General features: G+C 28.5%; 1 protein-coding gene and 1 long non-coding RNA gene across 5 annotated transcripts; one reads left to right on the forward strand and one right to left on the reverse strand.

Annotated features, from left to right (window-relative positions):
* Positions 1-1315: 1315 nt before the first annotated feature.
* On the reverse strand, positions 1316-10042 carry LOC130892959 (protein distal antenna-like). 2 transcript variants are annotated; one of them, XR_009059130.1, is made up of 3 exons: positions 9910-10042; positions 4447-7143; positions 1316-4287 (listed from the first exon to the last, which is right to left on the reverse strand). XR_009059130.1 is itself a non-coding variant. In XM_057798712.1 (2 exons), the coding sequence occupies exon 2, from the start codon at positions 6458-6460 to the stop codon at positions 5165-5167; it is 1296 nt and encodes a 431-aa protein (XP_057654695.1). In that variant the 5' UTR covers positions 6461-7143; positions 9910-10021; the 3' UTR covers positions 1316-5164. The 2 variants fall into 2 exon arrangements, 1 of the variants encoding a protein (XP_057654695.1); XM_057798712.1 differs by having other exon boundaries at positions 1316-7143; positions 9910-10021.
* Positions 10043-11085: 1043 nt separating this feature from the next.
* LOC130892858 (uncharacterized) lies at positions 11086-18422 on the forward strand. Of its 3 annotated transcripts, none has more exons than XR_009059119.1 (4): positions 11086-12674; positions 12742-12900; positions 12983-13142; positions 14162-18422. It is a non-coding gene; the product is annotated as an uncharacterized LOC130892858 (long non-coding RNA). The 3 variants fall into 3 exon arrangements; XR_009059117.1 differs by having other exon boundaries at positions 11109-12900; positions 14162-14284; positions 14811-18422; XR_009059118.1 differs by having other exon boundaries at positions 11093-12900.

Raw genomic sequence — 18422 nt, forward strand, 5'->3', positions numbered from 1 at the left:
ACCTTTTATTTTTTTTGCAAAAGACTAATTTTTAATATATAACAAATTGTAAATTACGTCTAATGGAAATTGAAGGGAATAAACTGGTAGAAACGCTAAAAATTGGATTCAGCTTACAGTTTATGAAGAATTTGAGGTTCTATGTTATATAGTTTAAGAAGAAAGAGGTATTTGGAAGATATTTACTCTGATAGAGATTTCTAGGGTAGAAACATCGCCAAAAACTCGATGGAATCTAAGAAAATTAATACTGATAAAACTACGTCTAGTAGAAATTGAAGATTGTTGATCCTCTTGAAGATAAACTTCGAACTACCTGGTAGAAACGCAAAAAATTGGATTCAGCTTAGAGTTCATGAAGAATTAGAGATTCTATGTTATATAGTTTAAGGAGAAAGAAGAATTTGGAAGATATTTACTCTGATGAAGGTTTCTAGGGTAGAAGCAATGCCAAAAACTCGATGAAATCTAAGAAAATTAATACTGATAAAACTACGTCTAGTAGAAATTGAAGATTGTTGATCCTCTTGAAGATAAACTTCGAACTACCTGGTAGAAACGCAAAAAATTGGATTCAGCTTAGAGTTCATGAAGAATTTGTGGCTCTATGTTATATAGTTTAAGAAGAAAGAAGAATTTGGAATATATTTACTCTGATGAAGGTTTCTAGGGTAGAAGCAATGCCAAAAACTCGATGAAATCTAAGAAAATTAATGCTGATAAAACTACGTCTAGTAGACATTGATGTTGATGCTCTTGAAGATAAATTTCGAACTACCTGGTAGAAACGAAAAAAATTGGATTCAGCTTAGAGTTCATGAAGAATTTGAGGCTCTATGTTATATAGTTTAAGAAGAAAGAAGAATTTGGAATATATTTACTCCGATGGAGATTTCTAGGGTAGAAACATCGACAAAAACTCGTTGGAATCTAAGAAAATTAACACTGATAAAACTACGTCTAGTAGAAATTGAAGAGTGTTAATCCTCTTAGGATAAACTTCGAATTACCTGGTAGAAACGCAAAAAATTGGATCCAGCTCAAAGTTCATGAAGAATTGAAGACTCTATAATGTGTAATTTAAGAAGAAAAAAGAATTTAAAAGAAGATAGTTTTAAAGAATATTTCTTGTGAATGAAACATTACAAAACACGCAGAACTGTTAGCAAATATTCTGACGTTTATTCTAAATTTTCAGATTCGTTAATATACAAAGTGTTCAACTTGAAAGCCACACCTATTATTAAATTGCTTCGAATTCTAAATGAATTTCACTTGATTAATAAAATACTAGAGGAAAATGATCAAATAAAACTTCTATATGAAATAAGTATTTAGAAATTTATTAGTACAAAAATATCCCATATTAATAATATACAAAAAAAATAATATTTCATGGTATGTGTCGCAAAACATCGAAATACACCGATATCAATACAATTTTTGGCATATTTAATATTGAAAATCAAACTTATCACTTGTGAGTTGTTCTCGGTGTATTTCAAAAAAAAAAACGAGATCAAAAATAAGGAAATATTTGGCAAAGTAGGTAATTGGTAACTAAATACCAGAGCCACGCGTCAAAATTACGAATAAAAAACACAAAATTAAACAAAATCTTTTTTAGTCACTAACTTTAGTCATTTTTAAAATAACAACCTTATGCTCATTGCGATAGAGAATTCAGTTAAATTATCCAATCAGCAACGGTTTTTCATTTTTTAATTAAATAAACCAAAAAAAATTGACGCCTCTTATACAGGGTGTCCCCCAAACAACCGATGTATAGCAGATACGTCTAAGCAACAATCAGAACCAAATTCATTCTGAGGATTCAAAAATTTCGAACTTTCCAACTTAAAAATTCCAAATTTCATACATTGTATGAGGTATTAAGGGCATTCTTAAGGTGTAATCTAAGCTAGAAAATTATTATTGGTATCCCCTATACGTCTCTGCTGTGTATTTGTTTTTATACGGACACTCTGTACATTGTAGAACCTTTTTGGTCAATAACTAAATATAGAAACTACAAACTTCGAACTGTCAGTTTGTCCGTTAACTATTTATTGTACTTACAAGATATTTCAATTAAGGTTGTATTTGCAAAATTTACTATCGGACTGTTTATTAATATTTGATTATTTCACAGAGGCGTAAGATACAAAATATAAGATCGATATTTAAAAAAAGTTATTTAATCATTAGATTCGATCAATAAATCACAAAAAAATCATATTTCTTTGTTCGTTTTTAATTTATTAAATAACAAATGTCAAATTAAACGCACTGAAGACGATAAGTTATTCATCGAAATACCTTGTATATTGTAATTGTTAGAATAGATGCAGTGGTGATAAAAAATAATGTTTTTAATATAAATATCGAATCAGTAAGTCAAAAATAGGTATTAGATTCATACACATCACAAAGGCATCCACATAAGTTAATTGGATCCAGCGAAAGACGTAAAAATCTATTAAAAAATATCTGTATTTGGGATACACACGGTACATTGTACGTACTAAAATCAACAATAACTAATACTGTACATTATTTGATCGATAGTCCCATATGCGAAAAAAAAAATAAAAAACAATTTATTGAAATAAACTGAATTGCATCATCACCCACTACATTTCCCTGATTTGCATCCCAACGACTTTCGGTTGTTTGCGTAAAGAAATAATCCAATGAATTAGTGGATAAAACATAAAAAATTGATACATGAAGAATTATTAGACAAAATAATTATTGATCGAAACGTCAACGATTACGTCAATTATATTAAAATTATTTTAAATAGGGATTCTTCTTTTTAGTTGCTGATCGGATGTCATAGGTACATTTATCCTTGAGCAAAATTTGAAAACATTGGCACAATTCGAGGAATTTTACCACAAATGCAAATTCCTACATTATCTAATTATAATTTATAATACATAACCTCAAAATTTTAAGCATTTTCAGCACTATTTTCTACGTTTTAGTCTCAATCTACGAGACATTTGACTCACACTATATTTTAGTTCAATACGTGATTAATATAATTATAATTTTGAGATACCTTGTAATGAATCATGACTTTAATTGTTTAATAATGATAAAAGAAAATTATCTCCAGTTCCAACTGTCCAAATATGTTAATTGTACATACATCCTCAATTATTGATCGGCATAATTATATATGGACCCAATTATTTATTACGCCCTGTATTAATATTATAAGTATATAGCGAATTTATTGATGCTTTTTCTCATAAAGTACTCCATTAATTAATTAATTATTGAGTTTTTAGTTTTCGATCTTTTCGTATATATTAATTCTCTACATATCTAGCGTTTTTTTTTGGTGTAATTTACACAGTTTCTTATTATAAAAACCATAAATGACTATCGCGACATAAAACAAACCAGAATTCTATTGCCTTTTTATCTACAAAAAAGTAGACAACATCATTTTGAATATTATTTTGGAACTATACCCAGAAAACGAAGATATCTGACGAAACTATACAGGACCGAACTGACTCAATGTTTTACCAAAATTTATTCATATAAAATTATACTGTTAAATAATACTGTTAAATACTTCAATTGTCAAATAGCAAGCAATTCGAGGACGATCTGGTGGAAAATCTTGACTAAAACGTGGGTTTTTATTTATTGATTTGTATTTAAATTAAATATTTTTAAGCAGAAAGTGATAATTTTCGAACGACACTCGTCAATGTGTTAAAATTTATATTTACGAAGAAGTGGGGTTATGATAACATTTCACGTCAAAAATCTATATGAAATCTTCAAATGAGATAAATCCGTCATAAAAACGAAGTTTTTATAAAAAAAATCATTGAAATCGGATAATTTTTCTATTTTATTAGAGCTTAAAAAAATACAATAATCAAAATGATAATTTTTTGATTAACAGACTTAAAACTTGGTTAGAAAATTATAAAAAAAAATATGGGAACATATTAGAAAAGTTATTCCCAGAAAATCCTCTTAGCCTATATAACTTCCCTTTGTCTGTATTGAAAAACGCACCCCAATTTATTTCAACCCCGTCTACACGCGGTAATTTAATGACATTTCGTTGGCCCTCTTTTAACCTATACAAACCGTGCGATTTTAGTGAAACATTAAAACGAAATTAATTCAATTTTTTTCGTATTTAATACGCGATTTATTCTAGCAAAATATCGAAAAAATTTATTGGATATTATATAGTGCGAGTCGAAATTAATTACATAAAATATGAAAAATTATTATTAATTTCAATGAAACCTTTCATATTGTGATAAAAAATTAACAAAGACGTTTAATCATCTTTTTATCGAGTCTCCTGATAAAGTATCCGTCGAAAAATATCTGTTGAATATTATATAGTGTGAGTCGAAATTAATTACGTAAAATACGAAAAATTATTATTAATTTCAATGAAACCTTTCATATTGTGATAAAAAATTAACAAAGACGTTTAATCATCTTTTTATCGAGTCTCCTGATAAAGTATCCGTCGAAAAATATCTGTTGAATATTATATAGTGTGAGTCGAAATTAATTACGTAAAATACGAAAAATTATTATTAATTTCAATGAAACCTTTCAAATTGTAATAAAAAATTAACAAAGACGTTTAATCATCTTTTTATCGAGTCTCCTGATAAAGTAGCCGTCGAAGAATGTCTGTTGGATATTATATAGTGTGAGTCGAAATTAATTACGTAAAATACGAAAAATTATTATTAATTTCAATGAAACCTTTCAAATTGTAATAAAAAATTAACAAAGACGTTTAATCATCTTTTTATCGAGTCTCCTGATAAAGTAGCCGTCGAAGAATGTCTGTTGGATATTATATAGTGTTAGTCGAAAAAAAATTACGTAAAATTTTTGTAAATAATGCAAAAAATGTCAAAATTTCGCGGCCCAAAAATGCATATAATTAAATCTAACAATAATATTTACACTTATAAATTAAAGGTAACATTTAAAAAGGAACTACAGGCTTTCTTTTCATCTTAAATATTTCTTTTTGATTGTACTAAATAATCAACTATGAAATTCGCCCGTGACAACTGTACATAAACTACATAAATATGATTTTTAACATATTTGGTTTACAAACAGCCTTTAATTTACAAAATTAAAAAAAAATATCTCACTTTCTTTTGACTTTGGTCTTATTTTGCGTATCGCTGTTTTTTCTATCGACTCCGTTTTTGACGTTGTTCAAAAGTAATCGGAACTGCATTATTTGGACAGCAGTTACCGTGGGATCGCTACAAGATTCCAACCATTTCAAAAATTTCTCGCCGTGCAGAAGCGCTTCTCTTTGCTTATCCAAATCCTCGTCTTTACTACGCTTATTTTCGGTAACGGTGATGTTATTATTCAACAAAATATTATCCAAAACGGCTCTTACTTTATTATTGGAAGCCTTCTCGAGCAATTTTTGTTTTTCGTCTTTCAATGATAAATTTTCGGCGTTTTGTTGATCAGGTATTGAAACGGCGCTTTTAGGCGATATATTCTTAGTTAATTGTTGATATAATATCGGATCGTTAACTCCTAAACCTCTATAAGCTAATTGATTGAGCCATTTCCACAACGACGGTCCTTTTTTCGGATAATTACCAAAATCCTCCCAAAAATTATTAACCGAACTTTCGTCTGTTAATTCCGTTTGATTATTAACAGACGATGTAGGAACTGAATTATTCATATTATTCAACATTTGTTGAGACGATAACCAATACCAAACCGAATCTTGTACTGACTGCACATCTTTAGGTAACTGACAATTATTTTGATCTACAGTAGTTAATAAATTATTCGAAGAACTTACTGCATTCGTCGTATCGATTTTATTCGGCGGTTGTTGTTGTGCTTTCATCTGTTGTTGTGTTAATATCGAATTCCATTGAGTAATCAACGAAATATTCGTACTTAAATCCGATAATAACGATAAATTATTCGTATTATTCGGCATAAACATTTCAGGTCTATTTAAACCTAATTCTACGCTTAATCTGGCGAGTTCGGCTCTGTTTCTTTCGCGTTCCGATACGTGATTGGTCGATTTTAAAGTTGATTCAGCAACATTAGATTTCGTATTATTATGCAAGTTTAATGGTTTCGTATCCGTAGGTATTGTATAAGAATTATTCGTTCTCAAACTTAAATTGAAAGGTTGATTAAACGATTCGTCCAATTTCGGTTTTTTATTTAACGTCGAACGATCTAAAGATTCATCAGTTTCAGGACTAGATTGTCGAGATAAATAAGATATTTTATCTTCGTTTTTACACCAACCCCTCAAAGTCGATTCCGGTACACCGATATCTCTAGCCACCGATGCTTTACTTTCCCCGTCGTGAACTCTTCGGATAGCGTCCAATTTTTCGTGTGCAGTTAAAGCTCTCAGCGGTCGTTTGCTACTAGATTTTCCCGACATGATCACGTTCCAATTTCTATATCACAACAACTTTCAACACGTGGTTTCACGCCAATGAAAACTGCCCGAATGAGTGCGCAGTTCGAAAAAGTCATAAAGTGAAAAGTTTTCCGAAACAAATATATAAAGTTGCGGTAAAGTTTTGACGAATGCACACAGACACGTACAGCGACCGAAACTTTCGAACGCAGGCGCTGCAACGGATATAAATTACGAATTTTTTCGCGCTAATATAATAATTAAGAAATACCGAACCGCACACACCGTACAGACACCGAACTGTTAGTGAGGAATAGTTTCTTGTGCGAGTCTAAACCGGTGGTCAGTTTTCCTTTGTCCAGCGGATCAATACCAACGACGGACTAACGCGAACTGAGCGCAGGGCTGGCAATGGGGAGGTAGGCTCGCGGACCCCCGCGTGATAGCTTGACGTGACACATCTCCCACCCCCTTGTAGGGACAGCGAACCTCTAGGGAAGAATTTCTCGCAACGAGGCACCTTCACGCATCCGAACATTTACTAACACCGTTTGCGTTTCGTATATTTCTATGTGTATATAGTTAAACCGATTCTGTTTTTTAAAGAACAGCTGATAAAGATCCGTGGTACGGACGGGTATGAAACCCTCAACTTTTTACCTAACCACACCGCGTATTTGATGAACAACTGTTGCGTTTTTTATCTATAAAAAAAATCGCCTGATTAATATGGGAATAAACGCGCAATTACAATTTTTCAATAGCAGAAAGAACGTATATTCTGATAAATAGAAAAACGACCAAGAAAAACAACCCTAAAGAGAAACCGAGATGATAAACGTTTTCAACTTTTTTACGATTTTGTACAGTGACGTTCCCACCGAATCTCATTTACTAAAATAATATTCAAATAACGCTCGAAATCAAATAAAACGTTAAAATAAACATCAGAATATATAAAACATCGTAGAGTTTATCATATTGAGTAGAAACGATTCAAAATTATATCACAGTATTTCAGAAAGCTTTTAGGAGACTTATAAAAAGTTTATAAACACTTTGGAAACCGAAACTCATCCCCTATCAACTATAACACATTAAATGCTTCAAGCTGTCGCAAAAACGTTTTAGAAATTCTAAGATTACATGAAAATGTCTTAAAGAATGTCTAAAACACCTCAGATTGTCCAAAAATGTATCAGTGTATCTAATGGCATATAAAAATATTTTCGAAATGTTTCAAAGTATGTCGAAGAAACTCGAATTACCTATAAACGTTTTTCCGGGTATCAGAATATTTTACAAACATTTTTGAGTGATAATAAACTCTCAGATTACTTCAAAATCATCTCAGGATATTTGAAAATGGATCAAAGAATTGAAAAATATTTTAGTTTCTGAAATTATTTCATATTAAATGAAAATAGCTCACAAAATTTCAGAAATATCTCAGATTTCTTAAAAACTTATTCGAAATTCAGAAGAACTTTCAGGTGAATATTAAAAATGTCTCAAAGCACTCAAAAACTTGTCCCATTAAATCAAAAACGTGTTAGAATTTCTAAATATATTTCAAAAACATCTGAGTTTTTTGAATCATCTTATATCACGTTAAGATGTTTGAATATACTCCATAGATTTTCAAAAACGTCTCAGAATAACTCAGATTTCTTGAAGACGTTTTCGAAATATATAAAAACTAACAGAATGTTAGAAATGTCTCAGTACACCCAAAAACCTCGCAGAAGTTTCAAAAACGTGTTAGAATTTCTAAATATATTTCAAAAACTTCTGAGTCTTCTGAATCATCTTATATCACGTGAAAATGTTTGAATATACTTTATAAAGTTCCAAAAACGTCTCAGAGTAACTCAGATTTCCGAAAAACGTATCCAGAATATTTAAATACTTTAAAGAGAATGTTAGATATGTCTCAGAACACCCAAAAACTTCTCAGAAACTTCAAAAACGTGTTAGAATGTTTAAAAATGTCTCAAAGACATCTGAGTTTCCTAAATCATTTTATATCACATGAAAATTTTTGAATATACTTCAGAGAGTTCCAAAAAGTCTTAGAATACCTGAGATTTTCTAAGAACGTATTCAGAATTGTTAAAAACTGTGAGAAATGTCTCAGAACACCCAAAAAGCCTCCCAGAATTCCAAAAACGTCCCAGATTCTCTCAGATTTCCTAGAAACGTATTCGGAAAATTTAAAATATCGGAAATATATTAGAGATCTTAAAATATCTAAATATATTTCAAAGCAACCTCGGAGGACCTGAAAACATCTCAGATTACGTGACATTATCTAAAAATATATCTCAGAACTTCAAAAAAGCCTCATAATACTGCAGATTTCTTATAAATTTAATAGCTTAGCATCTAAAAACTTTCTGGAACATATAATAAAAATATTTCAGTGTCTCAGAGCATCTCAGATTGCATCAAAACGTCTCAAATATATCAAAAAGCTACAAGGTTGTTTTTATTGACTTTCTTAAACTCGCATCAGGCATTTAAATTGCGCCCTTTTTACCCTTAAAAAAATACCAGTACGCCCTAATAAATCAATCAGTGTACTAAATTCCATAGGCGCGTTATAACAAGTTTATTAGAATCCGAAAATGTTCGTCGTTTTTATTTCGATGATCTTACTAATATGTTTCATCGAAATGAACCAATTAACTGTTCGATTTTCTTTCTTATATTCGATCTGTCAAAAATCGATTTAAATTATCGAAACCGAATGAAAACAATTCTTTCTGATTCTTTTTTTGTTGAGAATTAATAATCGATTTCTATTATTATATTCCGAACGATTTCATCTGCATGGAATTTATAAGTAGGTTAATTAATTTTCCTGCCTACTAAAAAAAGTGATACGCCTATGGGTTACGGATGCTTCATTATTCATAAGAATAGACTATAGAAATAATTTTTTAAAGCATTAACATAACTTAACAAATTTATATATGTTAAATAACTAATATTTAACTTTATGTTAAGTGAAAATTATCCAGAGTTTTCTTTATTTCATCTTTTTGTTACCTGTATATTTGTGGGTTAACGCTTTTCCAATTATTAAAGTTTCCTTTTTATTTTTCATTTAAAGAGGTCAAAGTATCCGGTTCGTTAACAAACCAACTGTTGCTCTGAATGTATATTAAATCGCAATGAATTTTATCGCGGCCGAAAATTCAACGTAGTTCATTTGTTTGCTTTCTCTAAATCGGAGTTATGAATAAAAAGGGTTGAATGACTAATTAATTTCGAAATGATCCGACAACAACGAATTAATAGGGGGCAATTACATTTGTACGTAATCGTCGATACTACAATTACGAGGCCATACGAAAAGTATCAATTTTATTAATTTTATTATTTATTTCTAAAAATTTGACCTTGGGATCGTACTACTAAGTTAAATGAGAAAGCATTCGGGGTTTTTGTTAACAGATTTTACTTACCTCAATGCCGTTTTTACCTGAAAACATGTCTTCGCGCCTTTCGCGACCCTTTACAAGCCAAAAAGCAAAAGTATTGACGGATGACAATACGCCGTTGAAAGGATGAAAGTACAGCTACGGCCATATTACGACTATTAGAAATTTCTATTTACAAAGCAGTGGCGGAGCTGCGGTAATAAATTCTGCAGCAACGATCACAAATTTTCCTCATATTAGACCGGTAAATAAAATAAGGAAAATATTTTCCCACTTTTTAGGAAAAAAAAATCCACCCCTGTTGTTAAAAAATTGTTGTCTAGATCGAAATTAGCATCACCCTCGTTATTTCAACTCAAGAAAATCAGGTGTATCGTTAATTTTTACATGTAGAAATCGTACGACGACAATGATAATACTTTCTTAAAGGTCGGTTAAGGCCGTAACCGATTCTAAAATTATCTAACGTCAAATATATTAAGTATATTTCAAAAAAGCGTGTATTGAACAAAGATAAAAATAACTCTTATTTAATAGCGTCACATCCTGTATATATCATGAAACCAGTTAACACCGTGTTCAATTCTTTATTATCCCCATTGAACTTCAGGATTACCCAGGTAAAAATTTACGTTTCTAATAAATTTAAATACCCATGAAACTTTCTCTAATTATAGGTGAACGACAAATTTTATTTTTCCGAAAAATAAGTTGACGTTTTGTTGACATTGTTTTCAATAGTTCCAAAAATAGTTTTCAATCGACCTTCCACACAAATTGTAAACAATTATGCCAAAATTGGTCAACACTGTATATCTAAACAATAGATACCTCGAATAATTTGTTATATATTAAATTTACTATATATCCCAATGAATATGTATAATTTATGTGTTATCTCGAAGAATTATTCTATCAATTAGTATCTGCAGAATTTGTTTCAAAAATAACAATATTAACGAATGATTATTGTAGTTACTAATTTCAAATTTGTTATTTTTTTTATTGGTGATGATTATGTCTTAAAGTTATTTGTACTTATGATGTTACTTGTACCGTTACCCTCAATGCCAATATGTATAAATGGTGACCTATCTATTAGTCAAACCATAGACATATTTTGTTTGATATATTTATCTATGCTTCGCTTATAAATATAGGTTTATGAAAAAATTCATCTATTCTTTTTATTATTTATCTATGGTTTATTTTATAACCTGCAAACTAGGTATATTTTAAATCTTTCATTATTTCCAAAATAGTTAATTACTTTTCGTATTAAATAGAGTAGTTTACAGGCAGAATTAATACATTAATTTACACGTTGCTAGCATTTTCAAGGTATTTGTATAACTTATTTGTTTCCAAAAGGTTTTTCTTTTATTTCCCAACAACACGTTCCTTTGGAATTGCAGAAAAGCTGGGTAGCATTGTAACTAAGAGTTGCACCGATAAATAACAAATGTTTAATATTGTTTCGGGATTCTTGGAGCCATTGAAGTAAAAGGAGATAATATCGAGATCAGAGAGAAACGTGTTTGCGTTTTGAATTTTTGTTTGGCAAGTTACTATTTTGAGCATTTATAACAAAAACTTCATTTGCTTGTCACAACTAGGAATCGTATTTTTAATTTCACTTGTGTCATTAATTTAAAACAAAATTATACAGCTTTAGAAAATAGTGGTAGTAAAAATTGCATATATTTGTTGTTAGAACCAACAATAACTATAAACGTAACTGCAACTCTATATTTTCATTATTATCAGGAAATATAATTGACGTACTCTAAATTTTTTCAACTCAAATTCGAGATTAAAAATTTTACAACCTCTAACTCGTTTTTTTGAAGTTTATCAGTTTCTTCTAATCTAGTTTCATCACCTTTGAAGATGGTTATTACTTATTTACTTTCTTCTATTGGAATTCCAGTGTAAACATAATTTCCAACAAAATACTTTGTTATCAAAATTATAGTTTTCCTATATTGGCAATATCGAAGGTACATAGAAACGAAAAAATTATAGATACTTAATGTTAACTATGGTTTATTTTCTATTTTTTCAGGTATAGGTAGATGGGATATTGAAATACAGGATGATTATTATAATTTTTATTTTGTTTTTGATATCTGAACTATATCCACAAACAAAACATTTTCCTTCACACTTTAGTAGGCTTAGGACTGTCAACAGTGAGATGTTGGCATGTTTAAAAAATGTTTCTGTTTGAACATGGTACATACAATGGTACATAAAAAACTGATTTTATAACCATGGTTAATCAATGGTTACCTTTGTCTTTCTTGCAGCTTTCCCTATATTTAACATATGATATATCATCACATATAGTCTTTATATTGTTGATCTTTGCCCTTCAAAATTTTATTAATAATACCAATGTAATGAAAGATGCATATGTTAAAACTAATATTTACAAACGTATTTACATAATCCTTATGATCTGATCAAAATATTGAGGAAATGTCTGTCAAATCTCCCAAACAAAATATTTGTTTCTTTATGCCTAGCGAATTGATTAACTGGGGCAATCTTTTGAAAATTTTATCAGGAAAACTTTTAAAAATATCACAGAATTTTGCTGAAGGCGCACATAAAATATTAGATTTGATTAGAATTTACTTTCTAAAAGTTATGAATAAGTGTATTTGAATGAATAATTATAACTTTAGAAATATTGTTTCGTTTCCATATTTTCACTTATTGCTTTTTTTTGTACCAACCAGATGTAGGTAATGACTACGATTTGTTTGCTGAATCCCAATTTAAAGGTTTGATATACATATTAAAACCATTGTCTAAGATTCCCAAATCTGTTTTATGAATGTATTATTTTAGGTTTTTATGGAAAAATGATGGGTTGTAAATTAATGACGAGCTTACTTACAAATCGTTCCCATTTGGTACATATTCCTTCAGGATGACTAATTGGTACAATCCCAGTTATTATATGAAATTACAACTACACTATCTATGAAGATCACATAATATATTGAGGTGAGTTTTCATATTTTAATTTTATATTATAGAATTGCTTTCTTTTTACGTACAAATCGTTTTTATGAATGTATCCTTTTAGGTTTTTATGGAGAAATGATGGGATGTGAATTAATGATGAGTATACTCACAAATCATTCCCATTTGGTACATATTCCTTCAGGATGAATAATTGAAACAATCCCAGTTACTTCTCTGGAATTACAACTATACCATCAATGATGATCACAAATTATATTTAGGTGAGTTTTTAAATTTTATATTATATTAATGAACGTCATTTATTTGTACAACTAAATGGTATTCAAATTTCATCCTTCAGCTTGTTTTACTTACTTTATTAAAAATAAAAAAAAATTTCTCATTGATTGAATTGTAACTTGGATATTAATTACTTTTGTTTTTATTTAATGTATTTACTTTGTTTAAACTGCTTTTTGAAGGCATTTCTGTTCAATATGTAGCTTTTTTGTATGATACATACTTGAAAAATGTTTTCCTAATGTAATTCATTTCATTATTTGCAAATATTAATTTAATTTATAGTTATTGTTCATAATATTGTGTCGTTAACATAAATAAATGTTGTAATTGTGTTTATCACTCCTGTAAGATCTTCAGGGTGCTTAATAGTCCAAAGAGTATGTTTATGCAAAAAATGTATAAAATATAACAAACTTATTATCTCAATTTCTACTTTTTTTCTAAAATCAATATTTTCGGAGATATTTAATCAAATTGTTATGAGTTTGAAGAAGATTGGGAGGCAAAACCTTTTACGGATTATTTTCTTTAATCAAACACTAGTTTTGATAAAAATTTCAGGAAAATAATAAGGGAGTTCATTGTTTCGGAACTACATCCCACTCATTTTACACCAGGGCTGATTTATCATCAAAATCTTGACAAAGACCTATCACTTATTTAATGTGAACTAGAATGTTTTGTTAACTTCTTTAGGTGACTTCTTTGTAGGTTTTGTAATTAAATTAGTTTTTTTAGTGTATCTAAAAGCTTGTAAACAGTAATTTCTCCAATTACTGTGATTTTGGTACCTTTTGAAACTACACAGTGAGTAGTACACATTTTATACACTGATATTCGTGAGGATTAACACAACTATTGAAAAACTTTTATGTATTAAAATCAAATATTAATTATATTTCTTGGTAATAGTTTAATTTACTTTGCTTTCTAAACAAATGGACTATAATCTATTTGAATTATAATATTTCTAATTTTTAATTTTGAATTTTCGTAGGATTTCAGTTACAGAAGATTGCGAAAAATGGGATACACTCAGCCATATACTACGTGAATAAGGATTCATAGGAGTCAAGTCTTCATTAGGATATGAATTAGAATGATCGTCTGAAATGAATTTGTTAGTTTTATACTATTTTTAATATCTATTTGGAATAAACTACAATTTCAATAACAAAAATTAATCTATTAATACAATAATTCAAATTGCAATGTTAATTTCACATTTTTTTTTTCTGTTTACTTGTTCATATTGGCATAATTTTTTTTATTTTAATTTACTTTTTGACTCAGTGCTTTTTATATTCCTTTATCGGATTTTTTTATTTTAATCTGTTGATGATTTTCTAAAATAAAGTAATAAATTATTCCTTAATAATATTAAAAATACTATCTATATAATATAGTGTGTTTCAATAAATTTTGACAAACCGATTTCACCATGTTAGGGTGTGTTTATTACATAAAATAAATAAAAACGTTTATATCATAATTATTGAAATTACATAGATAAAATTATTGAAAATTTATGTTATTATAAGAGTTTATGGCTTCTTTTGATTGAACAATTAATTTGAGCTTGTTTCTATAATTTTTTGTTAGATTTCATGTAAATTAAGTTAGAGTTATGTTAGCATTAATTCCAGGGGACCTGATTTATACTGAAAATCAAGGTAGTGGCAGAAGTATGGGAATTTGTTGTGGAGCAGTTGCAACAAAGTGGATCTAATGTGGGCAAAAAGGAGCTTTTAATACATATAAGAGCTGGAACTGTAGATAAAATAGAGCTTTAACTCATGAAAAAGCCAAAAAACTGGATTAAAAGGACTTTTAACTCATAACACAGCTGAAACTGTGGGTAAAAAGGAGCTTCAACTAATAAAACAGCTGAAACTGTTGATAAAAAGGAACTTTAACGCATCAAAACGGGAAACTGGATGAAAAGGACTTTTTAACTTATGAAAAAGCTGAAATTGGATGAAAAGGACATTTCAATTCATAAAACAGCTGAAACTTGATAATGAGTACTCTAATTCATTTATTTTATACAATTTTAAACATTATTGAATCTCTTTACCAAATACATAATTGTACAGTTTTATTATTTTGACTTTATCTTTTTCATCAATATTTCCAAGTATTTTATTCTGTATCTGTTATTGTTAACTTTTATTGGTTCTTATATTTTGTGTTCCATTATTTTTATTTCCGCCTATACCTAAAACAATTGAATGTGCGTGCATTCATTGAAGCTCAAATTTGAAATACTGGTTTTGTCTTTTATAAAATAAATAATTTTTTTTAATTAGAACAATTAAAATTTTGAAATATTCGATTTTTGTCTGTGAATGGTACCCATATTTTGTATGTGATTGTATATTTTATCAATAATAGCATAAAAAATGTCTGATCTGGATTTATAGTTGAATAAAATTTTTAAAATACTATTTTTTATAGTATTAACCATGAAAAACTTCCTATATGATACAAAACACATCGGTCATTAAGTTTCTAATCTAATAAACAAAAAACAGCTTTTTGGGAACGATTTTTTTTTTCTCATATTTAGTTTCCATAAAGACATCTTATGGATATTTTTCCCTTTTTTCAGGTACAAAAACCTAGAAATCAGATTTGGGGAAAATAATTTCGATTTTTGATTATTTGAATTATATAATCGTTTTTCTTATTATCTTTGTGGAACTGAATTTTCCTTGTTCTGTGGATGGAGCTGTAACTTTGTGATTTCCTTGTTCAATTACTCCAATAATTTTCAGTAATAGTCACTAATGAAAGAAGTTTTTCCATATTCATCATGATTTTCAGGAATTTTTTCATGTTATTTGGTATAACTTCATATTTTGGTTGTACTGATCGTTGAACATCATTGGTGCTTCTATAATCACATTCAAAATCTCGCATTATCAATGATTTTCCTGGAGAAAAGTCACCTTTGCAAGTCAAACCTCCACCTTCACTTCCAGAAATGTTTTTTTTTCATTATTCCAAAAAGTTTTTTCATTTAGAACATTATGACTAATGAACCCCATTGGAGAGTATGATCATAAAATTTGATAATTGTCATTTAAAAGTTGGTTCTTCTAAGAAAAAAAATTTGGATTTTATTTGGATTCGAATCATTGTAATTTCATATCACTGTATTTTGTCAAAATTTTTAAGTAGCACAATTTTTTGATCAGTAGTTAATGCTTCAAAAAATGTACAAACCTCAAATTTTCTTCACCTTTTGTATAACTGGTGGGCAGTAGAATGATGAAAACTCTCCTTTTTTGAGCTCACACCAAACTATCAATTTTTACTAAAGTAGATTTTTTATAATACTAAAATAATTTTCACATTAGGTTTGAATATTTGAAATATCTACGATTTTGTTCATATTCAATCAGTTTTTCTCTATTTCCAAACAATTCATGAATATTCGACGCTTTTTTTAAGTAATTCAATATAAATGTAAAATAGTAGATAAAAAATTGATTTCTCATTTGAGTTTTTTCATAATTTGAGTTATGACACAAACCCAAGTCTAGGATCAATGTAGTCAGTTACCAAACTATTTTAAAGCATTTGAAGATCCTAATTGTTTAAAATAATAAATAATTTTGTACATTTCAAACATTTACTTAATGTAATCTTCGGGCTCCAATTCTTTTTATTTTTATAATCGTTAGAGATTGGTGAAAGTTGTTCACTACTAGGAAGAGTAATATTTTAAATTGAGAGTTTGCATCAGTTCTCTCCAACTAATTCTCTATATTTTGTTATTAAATCAAGATTTAATAATTTTTAGATGTAAATTTTGAAGTTTTTTATTAGATTCTTTTTATATTCTCTAAAAATTTTCACTTGTGATCAAATAACACGTGATGGTAATAATTTATATGAACACATCTTTATTTGATTGTACATTTTATTACACTACATATATTTCTACTTTCACATGTGGAACACTTTACCAACTCAATGGGTTTTGTTGTATGTAGGTTCATCCATTTTTTTCTTATTTTTTGGGTTCTCCACCATGTAGACATACCATCTATTACCAATATCATATTACACAATCGTTTGTTAGTATGCAGAATTTCATGGTCATTCTCTTTTCTTTATGAAATTCTTTCTCTTGTCTACCCATTTTGCTTTATCTTATTGCTCATTTCATTTTCTCTACAAAAGCAAAGGGTATTGTTAACCTTTATATTTCAACTGCAAACAAATTTTACTTTCCTAAAACTTTACTGTTACGTTTTCCAAAAACTGTTTTCCATTCTAAATTTTCAATTTAAATCTTATAAAAAGAAAACACATCTTCGCAGACTATGTTCATGGGCATATATCCCTGGAAAACATAATGGTATAAATTCAGGAATGTAATAATTTACTCAAAAAAAAAATAAAAAAAATATCAATCCCTTTGTTTTGTGGAGAATATAAAATAAATAATAAGATGAAAGAAAATGGAAGACAAGAGGAAGAATATCATAAAGAAAAGATAAGAAAATGATCATGAAATTCTGCATATGAATAAACTTATCATGTAATATGACTTTAATGAATTGTTAGTAAATGAATCCTAATGGTAAAATATCCAATCACACAAAATAAGAAGAAAATGACTGAATCTATATTACTGAATAACAAAACCAATTGTTTAAAAGCAGAAGTATATTTAGTATGATAAAAACAATTAAAAATCTTGAAAGAGATATGTTCATCTAAAGTATATCATTATGCTTTATGTCCAAACATCACATATTTTGAACATTTGATTAATTTTTGAAATAAAGAGTTAACTGGTACTTTAGAGTAAATAAATCTTGATTTACTATCATCAAAATAGGGAAAAATTGGTGGAAATAAATAATATGATTGTATGTATGTAAATATATACCTTTATTAGAATTAAAATGTTTGACAAAACATTTTTATATTTACACGGTGTATAAAAAAATATTGTATTGTTTATAAAAACGTCCATCAACTTCTTTTCTACAATCTGATTATGAAAATTTTTGTAATTCACTTTATGGACGTTTTTTTAAGAGAATCATTATATATGTACTACTCTCTATGAATATAACTTTTTTCAAACTACTCTTACAACTTGAAATTGATGGTGTTTCATTACCTGTATAGTAAACTTGAAATTTGCAATAAAAACTTTGTAGCTAGATATTAGGTTATACAAGTACTAGAATGAGTCACTCGATTACAAGTTATTTAATAAAAATACTGTATTTTTA

Source organism: Diorhabda carinulata, chromosome 4 (genome assembly GCF_026250575.1).
Source record: "Diorhabda carinulata isolate Delta chromosome 4, icDioCari1.1, whole genome shotgun sequence".
NCBI classification, from domain to species: Eukaryota; Metazoa; Arthropoda; class Insecta; order Coleoptera; family Chrysomelidae; genus Diorhabda; species Diorhabda carinulata.

Coding starts and splice junctions, on each gene's coding strand:
- LOC130892959 (XM_057798712.1), bottom strand. CDS start 6,460: ATGTCGGGAAAATCTAGTAGCAAACGACCGCTGAGAGCTTTAACTGCA.